Source organism: Clarias gariepinus, chromosome 17 (genome assembly GCF_024256425.1).
Source record: "Clarias gariepinus isolate MV-2021 ecotype Netherlands chromosome 17, CGAR_prim_01v2, whole genome shotgun sequence".
Classification (NCBI taxonomy): domain Eukaryota; kingdom Metazoa; phylum Chordata; class Actinopteri; order Siluriformes; family Clariidae; genus Clarias; species Clarias gariepinus.
Window position 1 is genome coordinate 21,400,382 of NC_071116.1, and position 20,611 is coordinate 21,420,992.

At 34.9% G+C, this 20,611-nt stretch overlaps 1 protein-coding gene across 1 annotated transcript; it reads right to left on the minus strand.

Annotated features, from left to right (window-relative positions):
* Positions 1-4,499: 4,499 nt before the first annotated feature.
* Positions 4,500-18,818, minus strand: sptlc1 (serine palmitoyltransferase, long chain base subunit 1). Its single transcript, XM_053476234.1, is given in 15 exon segments — positions 4,500-4,812; positions 6,611-6,684; positions 6,947-7,064; positions 7,870-7,924; positions 9,431-9,527; positions 9,981-10,076; positions 10,696-10,803; positions 11,002-11,091; positions 12,409-12,538; positions 12,723-12,855; positions 12,963-13,035; positions 13,415-13,508; positions 13,666-13,760; positions 16,244-16,351; positions 18,747-18,818. Coding segments are annotated over 15 exon segments (1,437 nt in total). The 3' UTR covers positions 4,500-4,718.
* Positions 18,819-20,611: the final 1,793 nt, after the last annotated feature.

A 20,611-nucleotide genomic window follows, 5' to 3' on the forward strand; every position in this document is an offset into this window, starting at 1 on the left:
AAATAAAGGCTTCAGTTTGCTAAGAGCATAAAGATTGAACTTTGTAGAAATGGGAAAAGGTCATGTGGTCTAACGAGTCGAGATTGATCCTATTCCATAGTGATGGGTGCATCAGGGTAAGAAGGAAAGCGCATGAAGCGATGAACCTGTCATACATAGTTTCTACTGTACAAGCCTCTGGAAGCAGTGTTAAGTATCTGGGGATGCTTCATTTGGTCAGGTCTAGACTTAGCAACATTATGGGGTAATAAAATAAAGTCAGATGATGACCTGAATGTACTGAACGACTAGGTTATTACATCAATAGAGTTTTTCTTCTCTGCTGGCACAGGAATATTCCCGGATTCAAACTGTGAAAGAGTGGTTCTGCTTAGAGTGCACCCGCCTGTTTATGTCCGCTACTAGAGAAGAAGCATTGTTAAATGTGTCTGGGATGAACCATACTGTGGAACTAAAACTATGGTGGCCAAGATGTGCAGATATACAGGAAGTACTGCAGCCTCAAGGACATGTGAATGCTGTGAGACTGCAGTACTTCTTGTATATGTTGAGTGACAGATGTCTTGTCCAATCAGCGATAAGAATTTCATTCGCAAATTATAGCTACCTTTTCCCGTTTGTCTGAATTGTCGTCGTGTTTTCTGATTTGGTATTTTGTTATTTTGTTTTTTCAGTTCAGTTATTTTGTTTTTAAATTTGTTATTTTGTTTTAGGTTTTATTATTTAGTTTTGCAAATTTGTTATTTTGTTTTAGGTTTTGTTATTTGGTTTTAAATTTGTTGTTTTGTTTTGTATCAAGTTTACCATTTACCAATATTTAACCCAAATGAAAAATGATAGCTGAGTTAATCCGTCTATCAATATATATACTCTACCTGTAAAAAGTTGTTAAAAGTTGCTGACCCAGTACCATTGTTACATATTTTAATAATTAGTTTAATGTAAGCAACTCATTAAAAAATATTGTATCCTTATATCAAAAAGGTGGTTAAAATAAGTGGAATTGTGAGATTAGGAAAATTTCTACGCTTGCCATCCACTTGACAGTAACAATGGTTTATCATACAAAACTACAGGTGTGCACTCTGTACCCAAGACAATTTCAACTTTTGTCTTTTAAAAAAGTAAAAAGGTTAAAGTTAAAAAGTCATCAGAAATTACAAGGTAATGAGAAGGTGATGGAGGAGTTTCAAAGGAAGACTTAGTCCTTTTAGAGGGAGGATGCAGTCAGGCTCACTGACTTGCCAACAGATGCACCAGATGCACCGGATGCACATTCTCCATTGTTAGTACACAATACCATTAAATAAATTTAAGAAAACCTGTCAAATCTCCATGTAAAGGGCTGGGCTGAACAGAAATGATTCTAGGGTGGATATAATGATGTGGGCTCAGGAACACTTTGTTAAAGGCTTCTCTGGGCTCTGGGCTCTGAGATAGTGAGACAGTGGCACACTGGAAACGTGTTTTATGACCAGATGTGTCAGCATTTTAAATTGATTTTAAAAACAACAACCATCATGTTCTCTGGGTGAAAGAGAAAAAGGACTATCTAAGCTGTAATCAGCATCAGGTCCAAAAAGCCTTGGTATGGGTAGCTCAGTGGTTAAGGCATTGGATAAGGTTTGGAAAGTCCCAGATTTAACCTCCATGACCACCAAGTTACCACTGTTGGGCCCTTGATCAAGGTCCTTAACCCCCAAGTGCTCAGATGTTTAATGAGATAAGTTACTCTGGATAAGGCCGTCTGCCAAATGCCTGGATGTAAATGTATGGAGGTGTGTCAGTGCCTGTGGCATGGGTAAACTACACATCTGTAAGGGCAACTTTAATGCAGAAGAATATGTTCTTTTTAGAGCAACATATGCTGCCATCCAAACAATTTTTTAAAGACATTCCTCTACTTTCCAACAAGACAACGCCAAACCGCATTCTGATCGGATTACAGATTCATGGCTGCCAAACCTAGAGTACGGGTGCTAGACTGATCTGCCTCATCCAACCGAGAAAATGTGGTGCATTTTAAAGAAGTGCAAAATTTGGCAATGAAGACCTGTACAATCGTGCAGCCACAGACATAATGCAAGAATGGGGGGAACTTCTCCTAGATAAACTTGATCAAATGGTGTCTTCAGTGCCCAAATGCTATAAAGTGTTATGAACAGAAATGATGATGCTACACATTAGTTTTTTTTGGGATGATGTTGTAGCAGCCAGATTCGAAATGAGTGCATATTCTCAACAAACAATTCAATTCACATAAAAAATTATTAAATAATGAGTTGTTGTGTAGTTAATATAGACTCAATATAGAATAGGGTGAAAAAACATGACTTATTTTTGGTTTTATTAGCAATTTCCATATTGTCCCAACTTTTTTAGGGATTGGGGTTGTATCTTAATCTTGAGATCTGTCTTCCTATTCTAATTTATAATTTTATTGCTGGTTTCATGTGTTTGCAGTTTTCTTTATTTTAACCTTATGTCACATTTCGCTGCAGTTTTCAGCTGGACACAAGTCTTTAGGATCTTGTAGATCTTCAAGTTTTGTAGATCCATAGCTAATGTGATTTTTATTAATTATGATGGGAGGTTCTATATAATAAATGGGTGTATATAACAAAGATCACAAAGATCTACTCACACAATGAGTAAAAGTGCAATAGCATGAAGGCTCCAATTGTTTTCCTGCAGTTGTCCTCTTCATGTATACTGTACAGAGCAAAACAAACAAACACACAAGACCCCATCCTAAAGAACACTAGAGGGCTCTCTTGACTCATGCCCCCTTACTTTAATGATCACACTCGTTACATTTTCTGCAACATTAGTGAAAAGCTAAGGCTTCAGCAAACCTTAGTGTGGTCAGTCATACTTAATGCTGTATTCTAAATATGTTTGTTATTGCAGAAAGCTTTTACATGCAACACAAGTAATCCACATAAATTAACATATAGATTGTCTATTTTATGTTTATATTAAATATAAATATTTTTTATATCTTTATTCAGTCTATATTCATATAATATAGAGCTCAGTACAGTGTTTTATGTCTCAGTGCTGGGAAAGTAAACCGAGAGAAACTAAGGCATTTCTTGACATGGCATCAACCAGTCCTGACGAAGTGAAGCAAAAAAAATAGATCTGGGATCCAGGCATGAATTAAACATGCCTCCTACAAGCGATAAAAAAAAAAAAGTATAAATTTCGTGATTTAATAAGTGAAACTCCAAATTCATTAAATGTGAAGTGAAATATTTCAAGTCTCTTTTTTTTTTCATGACTTCTGGTTACAGCCTATTGAAAATCAAACATGCACTATCTCAAATTAAATTACAAAAAATTATAATACAGAAATTCTGAAAAACTATTTTCATTTATTCACACAACAGTTGGTCATAGCTCCTTTAGTACAAATTACTGCAGTGAATGTGGCATGGTAAGGAGGCATTATTTATCAAAAATATTTTAGCAAACACTTTTTTAGACCTTTAAGTTAATTTTAGAAACAATTCAAGTTTCAATAACCTATAGTACAAGATCCTTGGAAACCCTAATCTTTAGATGAATTAGAGCCTTCATGCTATTGACAGCTCAAGGAAACGTTTGTTTTAACTTTCTAAAACAGAGCAAAATTACAGACACAACACCTTATTTACAAATTGATTTTTATTAAAAAGAATCCCCACAAACAGTTAGCAGCAAAACAGTATAGGTTAAAAAAAAAAAAAAAAAAAAAAAGCAGAGGAAAAAAAAAGTTCTTTGAATGGCAATAATTAATTTTTTTACTATTTTCTTTTTCTAATTAATAAGGCATTACTTGGGACACTGGGCCATTTGGAACACTTTTACCGTTGGATGATTCAACATAGAACCTTTAATGTTTTACTCTGTTTGAGAAACCGAAGAACCGTTTCTACTGCTAAATTGAAATTTTTAAGAGAAGAATTTGATTAAAAACGTTTAACCAAACAAACCAAAAGAATAACATAGTATTCAGTAAAAGTAATAAAAAAAACATTTTTATAAATTATATTATTATTATATTATAAAGGGCTTTGCAGTTGTAACTTTTTAGGCTTCAACACTGAACAGTTTCTTTAAGAGGATACCTCTGTTTTAGGATTCCGATAAACCCAAAAAACTTGAACGTTGCTTAAAAGGAAAAAACTTTTTTGAATTCAGGACTGAAAAAAAGTGTAAATAATGCTGGATGCAGTCATGCCGTCAAAACAAACTGACAGTCTCATGCAAGATATTTAAAAAAATAATCATGTTAAAAAAAAAAAAAAAAAAAGGCAGCTAAATAATAAATTCCTAACTGTACTATAAATGTTGATGGAGGAAAAACCCAGTGTATAAAAGGAGTGTGCGTGTTTGAGCTTTGAATTCTGTTTTTAGTATTCACTGCAGCAACTTTCATTCAAGGCATCAGATGGAAATACGTGAGTGGAACTTACATTCATTTCAATATGAAACTGAAACACGAAACAAATCAGTGTTTTAGAAATTATATTTATAATGAAACAAAAAAGCTGCAGCCATTAATTCAGTTCTCTTGGTGCACAACGTGCTCAGTATCCCACAGCAAACCGAAGTCTGCAGTTCCAACAGCCATGGCATAAGCTCTATGAGGTGCAAAATGGATGATGGTCTGCAGCTGGACAGATGTGTTATTGTTGATATCAATGTCCGTCGCCATCCTGAGCCGTTGTCAATTATTTAAGTGCAGCAAGAGCTGCCTCACGAATACAGGATGCTGCATTTTCAATTTCTTCCTCAGTCTGCTGAACAGTCACCACCACTCTAATGCTGGAGAGAGTCATGCAGAAAAAAAAATTATTTACGCATGAAAATATATGAATCAATGCAATATTATTTTATTGTAAAATTGGCCAAGCAAAAGGATAAAACACTTAATATGTAGAAAAATATGTACATGTACTGGATGTAGTGCATAAGTTCTGTATTATGTTATACAGCATATTATTGTTTCTTAATGAAATCTGCTTTTATTCATAAGCTTATTGTTTTTCTGGCACAGGGTGAGCTGAAGGTTTTCCCATTAATTTATAAACAGACAAGAACAAAAATCTAAATCTATCATGGGTAGAAACTCACCCAAACAGTTCAAGACTGGAAATATACCAGGTGATAAAAAAAAAAAAAAAAAATTATTCATTAACTGTCCAGTTTGGTTTGGTCTGTACCCATGATAGCCTCAGGTTCCTGTTCTTGGCCGACATGAGTGGAACCTAATGTGGTCTTCTGTCGATGAACCCATTAATTTCAAGATTCACTGTTTTTGTGCATGCCGAGATTAGGCGTGTAATAAATTAATAATAAAAAAATTAAAAAAACAGTTCAGGTCATATTGATGAATTGGATCATTTTTGGGATCAGCCAAAAAAAATAAATAAAATAAAATAAACATTTAACATACATTTAATAAACATTAAAAAACATTTAAAGCAAGGAACATTGGCCCATGGCAACATTCACAATGTCCAGTGCTTAAATAAATTCCATGTGGTCACAAGCTTTTTTCTAGAAACAAAGTATGTGCATCTACATCAATAAGCCATAAAATTACCACCGTATAACATCAACACATTGACATTGATCATCAATTATATAGCAGTAAACTTTTGACAGGATCATGGGTATCCGATGCTTATTTATGCCTCTGGGGAAGCAAAGGCCAGCCTGTCTGGTCCGATCCCACAGAAAAGTCAATGCAGCACAACTCTACAGACACCAAAAAGACACTAGAGCACCCAGTGCACCACAGCCCACCATACACAAAGCCCAGAAGGGTAAGTGCCTCAGGCTGCTGACCCGGCCTATGACCTCCCCAAATCCCAATCTGATTGAGGATCCACGGTATGAGCTGGACAAACAAATCTGATCCATAGGCCTCTGCAACCTATATCCCGGTGCCAGACACAAAAGTACACCCTTAAAGTTCTTGTGGAGTAGCCAGAGCTGCCCAAGTGGCACAAGGGGTACCTACAAAATATTAGTCATAATGTTTTGCGTTGAAATGTTATGGGCAAAAATATGGTTTGTGTGCATGCAAAAAAACTGTTTTCCTGTCAGTAATGGTAGATGAATATTCAATGTATAACAGCAAAATCCATGGTTCAGGGAAAAAGATCCATAACGATCACAGATCAACAGCACCAGCTGAGATACTTTCCTTTTCACTACGGTTGTGTTCATTGAGGGGTTATTTGGGTTACTTTGTCCTTCCTGGCAGCCTAAAACAATCTGGTCCGATATCAACAAAGTGTTTCCACATGCAGAACTGTTGCTAAACTGTTTAATACTCAGTTTATGAATTCCTCTAACCAGCCCAAATAATACCAATAATCATGCCACAGTTAAGAGATCACATTTTCCCTTTTATGATGTTTGATGTGAACATGAACTGAGAATTTTTACTTATATTGTAGCTGTACAAATGTGTGCGCTGTGTTGCTCTTATATGTTTGGCTTCATTTTCTGCATAAATGTGCAGGTGAACAGAAGTTCCTATAAAAATGGGCAATGAGTGTAGATATTACTTTACATTTCCCATTAATTTGGGTTAGAGAGTTGTTTCGCTCACCTTGGGGGTGGAAGGAAACGCTCCTCTTTGTCTAGGTAGCGAGCCTGAGTCAGAGCTATATGTCTGTCCAAACACTGCAAACAAGAAAATACAACAGACTTAAATCAACTCAGTCCAATCAAACATCCGGGGTATTGCTACAGTTAAGGACCTATTATTATCTTTAATATTTAGCAGTCTTACATGGTAAACAATTTGCCAATTTACATCGAAATTGATTCAATTGCTTAACGTAAAAGTTCCAAAAAAAAAAAAAAAAAAAAACCTATAGAAAAAAAAAACATTAAATATAACCCTAACTTTGACAAGTTTTAAGAATTTAGATGAGTATCTTACATAATCAACAATGGAACGCAGTGTCCTCATATCACTCTCTCTGGATCCGGTGCTGTTCTCCAGCTGGAGGTGGAGTGCTGGAGCAAAAGACTCCCCAACAACCTTTAAGCCTGGAATCCTTAAATGGCAAAAAAACAAGAGATGAAGATTTACAATAAACAATTTCAAGAAAGAATTTGAAATGATTAAAGTTTTAGCTCTTAATAATAGCATAAACAATTAAGCGTTATCTGCATAGTGTAATAAGTATGTGGGGCCCTGAGAGGACCCAGTCATGTGGTCAAATTTGTACATTTTCTTATGTATATAGTAAAGGTTTTTAAGTAAAGGTGTCAGAAAATCATATAGGCAGAGAACTCAAATCTGGTCGAAACCTGATGTTTTGCCATTTTGGGCCGTGTTCCAGAATTCAGACGTAACAGTATATCGTGGATTTTAATGGCTGCTTACATATGTTGTTTTTCCATGCTCAGAACCAAAGCATGTTCGCACAAACTTTCTAAAAACTATTTCCCTATATTATTAGAAGAGTACACACACTCGCGCACACACATTAACGAAAACACTTGTCTGTCGTGATTTATTTTTCCTTTTTTTAAAGTGCAGGTTAATTTGTTTTATTTTTACTTCATATTTTGTACCAATTATTTTTATGTATTTATTTTTTTGGGCTGTGAAACAAATAATTTTAATTTCCATTATTTCTTAAGTGTTTTGAAATATAAGCTCGCTTCCGGAACGAATTATATTTGTAATCCAAGGTTCCACTGTACCAAACAATTAAAAGTAACTAATGATTTATGTTTGCAACAATTTCCAATAATTACAGGGTTACATAAACATTTGATAATAATTTACACTACAGAGAAGTGCTTTGAGTTTTTGGCAGAATGCCCAATCGTCCAATATTCAGAAACACTTACCCTTGCAATGCTTTGTGGACACATTTACACTTTTCTCTCAGGATGGTAAAAATTTCTGAAAAAGAATAAGGCACTTTAGTCAAAAGTTTTTTTTTCCCTTTGTGAGAAGAGCAAAGACACAGGCAGAAATTTAAATAAAAAAATAATCTAGCTCACGATGATTAGTTACACGATGATTTGTCTCCTATAATAAAAGTCTTAAACGACAAAAAAGAAAAATGATCAATCAGGTGTTTTTATTAAAAAGGATCTGTACGGACCCCATAAACGCCTATATAGTCATATATTAAATGTAACAGTATTAACTGCCTGTAGTAGTAGCCTAATAGTAAAACATTTTCACAGTAACAGTTATTGACAATGCTATCATGTACTAAAGTATATGTACGCGCGTGCATGTGGCTTGAGAAGTCGTGGTGCAGACTGAAAAATAGGGCTTCCCTAAAAGCCACTGTACAAGTCGAACCCTTTATTTATTATGGCAACTTTTATAAAAATCATTTAAACTGAATTGGTTCAATAAAGGTCTATAGAAAGTAAGCCTATAAATAAACATCTATTTAGATATCATGTGGGCTGTCTTGCTGCTAATTCACCAAATTAGTGGTGCTAATGTGTTAGTTGATGCCCTTATTTTAATTTCTATAAAAATGTAGCAGTCAACCATCATGCTGAATTACCCCTAACTCTAACCTCCTGAGAATGAAAGATAAAGCTTTAGAAGCTGATTTGTATGACAGATGAGAAGGTGAGAGAACTGCACCAACTTAAAGACTAAATGAGTTACTGCACCGCTCTCATTAGGATAAGTGTAAGAGCTAAATCTCACGATTAGTGCAAGTAGTCAAACGGCACAGCCCATATGCAACTGTTAACCAATGTGAAAATAGAGTAAAAATCAATGACACAGTAAAAAAAACAAAAAAAAAAACGCTCTTAATAAGCAATCTACATAATATAAATGAATTAATTTATTGATTAATTGAATTAAACACAGAGGTAAGACTAATAATTTCTTACTCCTTAAGTGGTATCCTACCACCCAGTTCACATGTGAGACAGAAGTTGAAAGTTAAGTGTTTTACTTAAGAGCACACCGACGCTCCCTGGAGTCCATAAATGCTCTTTACGACAAACTTTTACATTTTAAACTATTGCTGCATCATCCATAATAGAAAGATCCATATAAATCAAGAGAGTTTTCACAATGAATGTTTCAATGAAATCCAGAGTTAGATCTGTGTTGTGTTATGAGTCCCTTTTCGGTTCTCAGTGTTTTTTTTTTTTTTGTAGCTTTCATATGGGCCTCAACATATGGTCTAAATCAGGAAGATAGTTGTTCTTTCTGTCTGAAGTCTTTCCAGTTCAAAATTGTGTAGTGGACTGAACCCAGTAATCTGATGGTTAACAAAAACTCTCATTAATCTACTCACTGCTTCTCCCTTCTGATATTCCTGTGCATTCAAACAGTTTTTGTGTGCTTTGTTAAGTAAACAAAGTTGAAATATAGGCTGAGGGAGGAGAGCTTGAATGCTGGGCCTGTGTGTGGGTGTGTGTTTACCTGGGTCCTCCTCCATGATGTTGAGGGCCTCAATAGCAGCTGTAGCCAACATGGGTGGAAGAGATGCTGAGAAACAGTAGCCCTGTCCAGACAGACGCTAAAACACACACACAAACAAGTATTACATATTAATCAGAAATATCCTATAAATGCTCAATGTCTAAGTAAAGTATTGTGAATGAAGGTGCCTAAGGATTATTATTATTCAAAGTCTATTCTCCACTGAATATCGTGTCCAACAGTCACTGTGATCAAATGGTTCTTTCTGCCAAAAATCTGAATTGCATATACCAGATACTACATAAATGGGTCATCTTGCATTTAGCTTGGTTTATATTTCAAAGGACATATGTATCCACTTATATCCACTGCTTTTGATCATTCTATCGATGATGCAAAATTCATTCTTTAAAATGTAAAGATTTATTGCAGCACATCTGATACAGATCATGTCCAGACCCCCCAAAAAATTAACTACAGCAATAATTTAGATGTATGATTTGCACAGAGAAGAACAGCATGCACTGAAAGAGGCACAACTCTCAAATACCTGATGATCAATAACAAATGATCGTCCACAGCAGAATCCACCTATGGAACCTACTGCATTCTCCATGTTGGCACTTATGAGGTCAATGTCATCTATCTGAACAGAGTAAAAGCCACAACATTACTAAGACACAATACTAACTGTAGTAATAGACATAGCGGTGGATTTTACAGTGTAAAGTAGGTGTAAATTATCAACAATTTTCATCCAGGGACCTCGATCACTGCAAACATATTTCTACAGATCAAGTTTTTAAATAATAATTTTTTTATTAATTTATATATTTATGGTATGCACATTTAAAAAAAAAAGTGCATCCAAAATCTTGATCTAACATGATTACATAAAGACTTCCTCAAACAAGTTTACGCAGTCTTTTACAAACGATAAATCACACAGCTCACAGGCTCTTTGTCTTTATCTTGTGAGTAGTATGGATTTAAGAGACCCACAGCTGTGAGCTTTTATCGCACACACAGATTTTTTCTTGCTTCTCTCGAAGCTTGCACAACAATCAGTGGAATGCTTTCTGTTACAGCAAATATGAATACATTGTGTAGTTTTGTTTAACTGTGTTAAATTAAATAACATTTTCAACCATCTTTTACAAATTTTTAACAATGACAATGATTTTGATTAGAACTTTCCTTTATTTACATGACTGCACAACTTAATTTAAAATTAATGCATGGGCAAACTAGCATGCGCTACTTACGTTAACATCAAAGTGTTCAGTGACGCCCCGGCCATGCTCTCCTAACACACCGAAAGACATGCTTTCTTCTAAAAAGATGCGCACTTTATACTTGTACTTCAGCTTTATCTACAAGTAAAAAACACAGCCAGTAAGAATAATTTCACTGGTTATGCATCATTTTCAAAAATTCAGTTGCTAACGGTTTTGAAATCAAGAAACAAAATTGGTATTTTTATTTAAGAAGACCAACATCACTCCTTGAAGTTAGGGGTAAGCATGTTAACACTGTAGTCAGGAGAAATAGTGGACAAGGTGTTTTCTCACCAGCTGTGGGAGAGGGCAGATGTCAGCTGTGTTTATGTACAGGCCTTCCACAACTATGAATCTTCGAGTGACCCTGGCCTTGCGTGGATTCTAACATAAATAAATAGAAAATACACATATAATAATATGTGATAGGCAGATAGGCAAGTAATACATTTAGCAGACAATATACAATATATAAATACATTTATGCAGAGCGACTTACATAAGTGCTTTGAAGTTATTAAATATAAATGGCTATTATAATAATATCCATACACTGGTTTACTAAACGACCAACTAGAAGTACCACTAGAATTGGGGGGGCAAAGTAGGGGGTATTTAAACCAAAAGCCTAAAAAAAACCCCCAAAAAACAGAACTTTAGACGTTGCCTAAAGATTGCCAGTGACTAAAGTTTATTCCATCACCAAGGTGCCAAAACAGAAATCAATCTAGACGCAGGTCTCCCTTGATCCCTGTGAGATGGTGGAACCAGACCAGTCAAGCAGTGCTGGATGATCAGAAGATACGTGGTAAAGTGAGGGGGGATAAGTGCTCTGAGGTAAGTGGGTGCTGGCCCATTTTTTTGGCTTTGTAGGCAAGCATCAGTGTTTTGAATTTGATGTCGGCAGAGAGAGAGCGGAGAAGTGGGATAGTGCGGGGCAGTTAATGGCAGTTAAAATGTTCCAATTCAAGTCACAAGTCTAGAGTCTTTAGTCCAAGTCTAATGATTCGAGCCCTGAGTCAACAGAATATATATGAAAAGTAGGAGTTGAACTGCATATTAAGGATAAATTAAGCATGTAGCGTTTATTGAGTCTGTGTCCAGTCAGTGTAGACTTAGATTCTTATTCTTGGCCAAAAGAAGAGCAAAAAGCAGAATCCGACCATTCACCTCCAACTTTGTGGTTTCGTATACTACAGGCTGCTTTTCCCCCCCCCACTCACCACAGTTATAAAGAGTGATTATTTGACTTGTATCCTTATGACTACATTTTCCACTCTTATCAACAGGGCACTTCTATAATATTATTTGTTTTTGTATTCACACTATTCAAAGTAAACTCTAGAAATTATTGTGGTGAAAAACCCATTAGATCAAGAGTTACAGAAATACTTAAACTGACACCAACAATCATGTCATCGTCCATGTGACTAAGATTATATCCCTTTTTTTTTGTCAAGGTAGCCCAAAACAAATTAATTAAATAAAGCAAATACACAGAGCAAATACAAAAAAAAAATTTTTTTAATCAGAAACTGTCACAAAATTTGGGTGCCCAGCCTGTATGGAGGTCAGGAAAATTACAGCTAAGAGAGAAAAATTAAATATTGAACTTATTTGGTAAAGGAGCCAGATTAAGGCCACGTCTAATAACCACAGAGGCGATATTAGACATCGTTGTATGCATAACTCTTTCCTGACCTTCTGGTCCTCAAGCTCCTGCTCCTTCAGCAGTCGTTCCAGATCCTCCATGTCATTGTGCTTGAAGTACTTAATGAAGCTCCGGGAAGCCTGCAAGCCCTTTTGGATTGCAAAACATGCTGCTTCATCCCTGCACAAACAAGATGACAAACAGTACACAGTAAAAAGTTTTATCCTTGTGAAATCAGAAACTGGTGCATCTGTAGAATAAGCAAAAGTAAATGTTATCAATAAACTAAAGAAACACTGGAGGGAAAAACATTATAAATCACTCTTGCTGAGAAGACAGAAGTATATAAAATGCAAGCACTTACACAAATACGATGTCACCTCTTTTGGAGTAGGCAGGAATGGCACTGGCTATGGTTGCAAAGCCGTAGGAATAGATGATGGCCTCCTCTGTCCTCATGAACTTAGCCAAGCGCTCCTCTAACTCCAGGTGAACATCTAAAAAAAGGTACGTTAATGGCACGTTTTAAAAAACCCAAAAGAAGCATACATTATTTAAGAAAAGTTTATGAATATAAAAGCATGTGGAAAGAAATATCACCCACCAAACGTCCCATAGAAGCCTCTTGGGCCACAAGTACCCACGCCATACTTCCTAAGTGATGCAAGTGCCTTTTGCTGAAACAAAAAAAAATTATTTAAATAAATTTATAAATACTGTAAATAGACAGTTAGCACAGAGCTACTGATACTTAAGACCAACCTAATTTGTAGATTATCTGAGTTACTCCAAGTTCCATTTGTTTGGATAATCTTATCAAAAGCAATGAAATATGTTTAAGATACACTTTTCTATCATTTAGTAATAAATAAGTGGCGCTGACAAGATGATTATGTTCCACCATAAAATTCATTAATGCTGTTAAAATACACTGAGAACTAAAACAGCTGCCTCTGACCACCACTCTGAAATCAGAGCTGGATACGATCCGAATTTTTAAGTTTGGAAGTATGGAAAAGCAATTAGGCAGACTTCTGCATTCACGATGGTACAAACCTTAACACGTGCATTTTCCAGCAGGCCCAAGAAGTTAAATGAGGCAAAGTTAATGCACTCTTTCCCATTAACAATCATTTTGTGGCTTGGAGAGCTGTAAAAGAAAAGCATTGTTATTAGCAGTAAGTAGGTGGCAAGCACATGAATTATTCTTTCAGCTTGGAGTTGATAGAGCAGCTGTAATCGGTCATGTCAGAGCTAATAACGTAGTACCAGTGAACCCAAATGGAAGATGTTCCAGGCCAGCTTACCCAGTCACGACGTCGTAATTTAGAAATGGCTGATCTTTCAACGAAGGGGGAACCAGAGGCTCTGGCTGCCATTCTTCAATTAACTCCTCTTTTTCCTGAAACACAGCCAGTAAAGCGATTTCAGTGTTTAGCAATTAATCAAGTGAGAAGAGTTTAACTTGCACTATATAGCCAAATGTTTGTGGACACCTGAGATCCAAACCTGCATGTGGGCCATTAACAAATAAGTATCACAAAGATAGAAGCACAGCATTGTACAAAATATCTTAGCATACTGCGGCATTAAGATTTCCTTTAACTGGAACTAAGATGTATTATTCAAGTTTGACAATGCCCCTGAAGTAAGATTTGCCAAAAATACATGGTTTATCAAAAATGATGTGGAAGAATTCAGCGATCTCCACAGTACTCTTAAATTAACCGCACTGAACAACCTTTTAATTATCCAAACTCCAATTTTATCCAAAATCTATAGAAAGCTTATTATAACAGCACAAAAGGACTAAATCTGGAACGGGATGTTCAACAAGCTGATACAAGCCACTTTCAAACATGCGCTCCTTCCACAAATCTGGTAACAAATTAACTTGTTGACTTCATGTCTGCTTGAGCACTCTGGTCCCTTTTTCTATAAAAGTCACAATGGCAATCTGACTAGGTCAGGCCTGTTGACATTTATGCGTCACTTTCTACATGGTACAGGATCTTATATATAGTAGGCATAAGACTTATAACAGTCTGAAAGTGACACCTTAAAATCTGCTAGTTTTGTTATAAGATTGGATAGTTTTTTAATCCCAATTGGACACTTAAGAAAAACGTACTTTTAGTTTTTCTGCAGCAGGTTTTTATAGATAGTAAGCAAATAAAACACCTTAAACTTATGTCAGCTCATGTTTTATCTGTGGCATTCAGCACCACCTAGGCAGGATTTTGTCAGAATGATTTGGCAACCATGAATACACTGTATGAACTAATCCCTGAAAATATTTCGAAAGCAACATGTGTGACTGTTAAGCAACATGTAGAGTTTCTCACACACTACACTTCACTTGATGCTCTGCAGACACTAGCGGGTTCAGCAAATATTGCATGTGTACCGTGGCTCTTTCCTATATCTAAAAAGGGCTTCACACCTACTGAACACTTTAATGGGTACACTACATATTTGCTAGTTTTTTTCGAGAAACATTCTTTGAGATTCTGCTCCACATTAAAATGATTGAACATCAGATTTTCAGATGGACAGATTTAAATAGGGAGACTATTGTCAGAATGTTAAAAGAATTCTGCAAATCTCCCATTCTACAAAACACCAAACTTATTTTTCGTGTTTAACAAGTTCTGTTTTGTGACATAGTGGCAGTGCATTATCACACTGGAAGTTGCCATTTGAAGATAGTTGCATAGTAGCCACAAATGGGTAGCAGTGCACACAGCCAGCAACAATACTCTAACAGGCTGTGGCATTTAAACAATGATTTTATCATGCATTTGAAGATTGATTATAATACGTTATTTAGCAATTTTACTAAGTTAATATTTAGTTAGGTTTGGACAGTACACACAATACAAAAAAAGTGTTTTTATGGAGTGCTTTTGGGAAAAAGCATGAAAACTCCATTCCCACAGGATATGACTAAATCTTTATAGCAGTTAAAACATGACATCTATAAAAGCAAAAGCCCAGGCAGTACATTTTTTTATTGGCATGTCAGATTCAGACTGAATTAAAAGCAAAGAAATATGTCTGTTATACTTACAATTATATTTTTACCATCTATTATACCATATGCTTTAAGGGTATGTAGGGTCTTATAGATACAGTACAGTATAGTATACAGGGGTATATAAATGTATGCATCTTCTATTTTGGTCAAATAAAATTAGCACATGAACAAAATTGTTGGATTAAAAATTGATATCACTAAGCATTTTCTTTTTGTTTTTAACTTGTTGGTCCATCATTTAAAAATATATATTCTTACAAAACTGGAGTATTATTTCTTATCATAGTTTTCTATCCATAGTACTAAGTGAACCCGAGCTAACATACTGTAACGTTATACAAGTTGGTTAGTCAAATCATAAATAGTTAAATATGATAAGACGGATTACAAGTAAAAATTACTCATGATATTGTGCTTTAAACTGGCCGTAGCTTACTGTTATTACAGTAACAATCATAAGACATTATTAGATGATTATTCTAATGTATGTTAATATGACTGACGTGATGATGCGGAGACCTTGTTTGACAGTTTACTGCAGTGCCAACATGACCTTTAACTTATTTATGAACAGAAATTTCTAAAGAACCTAGAGTCTTCCAAAACCTACCAAATGACCAATAACTTAATCAGGTTGTTTTTAATGATTAATTAAAAAAATATATATTAAAAAAATAAAAAACATCTTTAATACTCACCATTTTAAACAACCTTTTAATTATCATAAATTACACAACTATTATTGACAAACTCAAAACAGCAATGGTGGACACACACGAAAACGTTTTCGAAAACGTTTTGTTTTTCTTACCTAGATGTGATAAAATGTTTAGGATGTTTCTCAGTACCTTGTCAGTGAGATCAGACCTCTCTTGCAGCTTATATGTTTTTGAGAACAGCAGTCTGATGATCCATAATATTAGGATTCCTTCTAATATCAAATGATATGCTGGTGCCTAGAAGAAGAAAAAAAATGTTTATGGAATATTTATAAACAATCTGGAAAATAAATAAATAAATGAATAAATAAACTAAATGACAACAACAACAAACGCCTATAATGTCTCCGAGTTTGTGGTTAGTATTAACTGTATAAGACAGAAGACAAATTAAAAACAATAGTCTCCTTATTCAAATCAACATCTGTTCTTCCACAACTACCCTAGAAACTTATTTTAACTTGTACATAAAATTTTTTAATTCCTTTTAACTGGGTTTTGCTGCAATAAATGCATACAACTAGTGTAGTTAATAAACTAGATTGAAGTCCTTACCCCAAACGACTGCTTATTTTTTACCCAAATGCACGTAATAGTACATGGCAAAATTAACTCTACACCTTTTGTAGAGCACTGCATGTGAAATTGGGAGTAACTCAGGATGTAACCAGTACCTATTTGGCAACCTGGGCCGGTATTTACTCAGCATCTGAGTTTAGGAAATCACTATTAACTAGCCATAAATTCTTGTGTGTGCAAGAGTGATAAATTCTTGAGTGAGGCAATTTTGGTGTTACTTTCAAGAGAAGGAATAAATGCAATTTATCATCATGGTTAAAACAGGAAATCAGTCCTATCTCCACCAAAATGTAGGAGAGCCTCTGAGGTGTGTGCACAGGGAGGATACTTTAATTTCTTCTTGTAGTACAGTGTAGGTTGTTTTTAATGGTAAGAAATTAAAATTTCATGCAGAGCAATCCCTGTGCACACTGTCCTTAACTGTCCACACCCTTTGGTGTACGGAGTGTACAGTACATTGACACTTAAGACCAACCTAATTTGTAGATTATCTGAGTTACTCCAAGTTCCATTTGTTTGGATAATCTTATCAAAAGCAATGAAATATGTTTAAGATACAATTTTCTATCATCTAGTAATAAATAAGTGGCGCTGACAAGATGATTATGTTCCACCATAAAATTCATTAATGCTGTTAAAATACGTCCTCTGTCATTTCTTTGCCTCTATTCTGACAAGTCACTTGATAGCATCAATAATGGTGTGACTACAGAAATCTTTGGAGGAAACATGGCTGGCAAAATATAAATGGAGTTTTAAAAAAAGAGCATAGATAATCGTTGTCATGTGTATAATATAATTAATATACAATATTAAATATACTACACACACATAACATACTACAGTGTATATACAGGAGCATCGCAATAAAAAACTGAGAATACTTTTCAGTAGTCCAACATTTCCATGTTAATCTATTTTTAATTCTTTTTTATTAGCTGTAAACCATAATCATAAAAATTAAAAGAAATAAACACTTAAAATTTTAGTCTGTGTGTAATGAATCTATGTGGTTTACTGCTTGAACTGAATTACTAAAATAACCCCATGAGTGTTGATGCCGTGATCATGTTTTTGTTTCTTGCACTATTGTTTTTGCGCATCACTGGTTTCCCTGGAGTTGTGGGCGTCACCCCTGGCACGCACATTAAAATGTGTGTCTGGGATAGCTCAGTGGTTGAGGCATTGGCCTACAGTTCAGCAAGGTGCCAGGTTCAAATCCCATGACTGCCAAGTTGTCCCAGTTTAGTGGAATTGTCGTCCACTTGAGCAGGGCCCTTAAACCTTAACTGCTCACATGTACAATGAAATAGAAATGTATGTCGGCCTGGATAAGGGCGTCTACCAAATGCCTAAACGTAAATGTAAAAATCAGTCGACTTATGTAAAACAAAAACATTATAACGGCATCATGAACGCATTTTTTTTAACACTCCTCAGTGGTACATGCAACAAACTGGCAGGTGTCATTGATGGTTTCACAAATTGTCGTCCAATCGCTTTTTTTCTCTTTAGATGTAAAATTAGGGCAGAATGGTCCTGTGATTATTTCTTTACATTTTACTAACTCCTCTGCAAGTCTATCCTCTGAAGTTTAGATAATGACAGTCCTGCACAGCTCTGTTACAGGCCTTTATCATTTCGATTTTCCACATTTTAATAAAACTAGAAAAACCCTGTCAAGCCTACAACACCCAGTGTAATGTGAAGCCTACTTTACGGCTCTCAGTGTGGACTCTACAGTGACGTCACCCGCTGTCCTAGGAGCAGTTAAAGTGCGAGTTTGAAGCTTCATCAATGACTTCCGTGTCCTGCTCTGAGATAAGAGTATTTCAGACCTAAATTAACCCTCAGCTCGAGACCCAGCAGTGATTTTCAGTTACTCAGTGAACACAGGCCCTGCTTTTACTTCCTGTATTAGCCAGACAAACTAAATAAACTACAATTCTCCTCTTAAAAGAGACACCAAACCGCCTCGGCTTCAGTAGAATAAACACACAAAACGTACAGTAGTCTAAAAAAAATAATAAAACGCTCCAAATGTTTTACTAACCTCATAAAAAGCTTGGACCATCTCAACTAACACCCACTGCTGCCCAGCCGCCATCTTGGTTGTCAGTCACATGACCATGAAACGTCATTTTGCCCTAAAAAGAAAAAAGCCTACGTCAATTTCCCTAAATGGTACCTGCGCCCTCTTGTGGACGCCTATTGAAAATGTTAGTGTCCTTTTGAACCCCCCCCCCCCTCCCGCCCACAATGATTTTTTTTTTTTATTTCATAAAAGTAAAGGAAACGTTTTCTCTTCAATTCTAAACAAAGAAGACAGGTAAAGTTAAAAGCTTTTAAAGGGAACGCAGAAAACATCTCTGCATATTAAATTATAATCTCTGTTACTGTATTGATTTAATGTGTGTAATAAATATAATGTATCTGTACAGTTACATTACCTATGAAGAAGCAAAATATTATTTTGGTTAAAAAAAGTAGAAAAAATAGAAAATTGCAAAAGACACACAATAAGATATTGTTTTTACTATTTTAAGGCCAGTTTAACTATTTTTGGTCATTTTTTTTTACTTTTTATCTTTTTCCTTTTGTATTCTATTTAATATTGCCCTAATTACTTTTTTTTTTATAAACCCTTTATTGCCCTAATTACTTTTTTTTTATAAATGTAAACCCTGTTTTGTTAGCAAGATAATTTGTAATGAAATGCAATAATACTAATTAAATAATTATAGTATTTATATATAATTATAATTATCTTTTTAAAATGTTTATTATTAGAAATTATTAGAATTTCAAATACTGTATAAAAATTATACATTTGCAATGACTAACTTAAAATACACAATAGAGAAACATAATTATTTTGTTTTATATCATCTTCAAAAAAGATTAATGCACATTTTATACAATGATCCTCTTTTGGGGTTCCACTGGTAAAAGAAAAACAATATTTGAATATTGAAAACAAAATATGAACTATTTTAATTATAATGTTTCAAATAATCAACTATTTTTAAATATATTGCATTCATTCTATAGTAAAGCTGTATCAAAATGTAAATGGTCAAGTCAAAATATGCTGAAAGTTGTTCAGTGAAAGGTATATGAAAATCTTTATTGTGTATGTGTTTAATGGCCAGAAGAGGACGCTGTTCTACAATACTGCATCACATGAGACAGTAACAGACAATAAACTTTCAATGTAAGTAAAATTTTTATATAGAGAGAGATACTAGTAGTCATTAAGTAATTTTGTGAATGATACAAGATTACTTGATTTATTATGATTTATTATATGTTTCCACTCTCATGCTGAAGAGATTTGCATTGAAAGGTGCACTATTTACAAGAAAGCTAACAGTAATTTACTAGAAAAGCTATTAACCTCTTGTGCCAGAGGTGTGTCCTTTCTTAACCTTCTGACAGCTTTTAAATCAAGCATATTGCACAGACATGTCCAAGCCTGTGCTGAAAAATTGGTCATCAAGTTTGCCAATGTCAACATTGCCTAATGGGGTGTCTGCTTTGGGAAAACACACACACACACACACACACACACACTGCAGTGGTAATGTCTGAGGTTACACACTGGAAAATAATGTTTATATAATAAAGAAAAACATCAAATGTCATGACACCATAAACTTGATGATCATATTAATGGTCTATATTAAACACTGAGCATTACAGGAGGGTAATGAAAACATTATTTCCAGGCATCTATTTCTAGTATGATTAAAGTTAAAAGGAGAAATCGAAGGTGCTTGATGTGAATGGGTTAAGAAAATGCTATAGGGTTACCATCAGCATGAAGGATCAAATATTATATATTCTTTCACGTCTTTACTTCCTGGTGTGATATCACATATGAAGTCACATGAATGTCAGAAACATGATTGCAGGAAA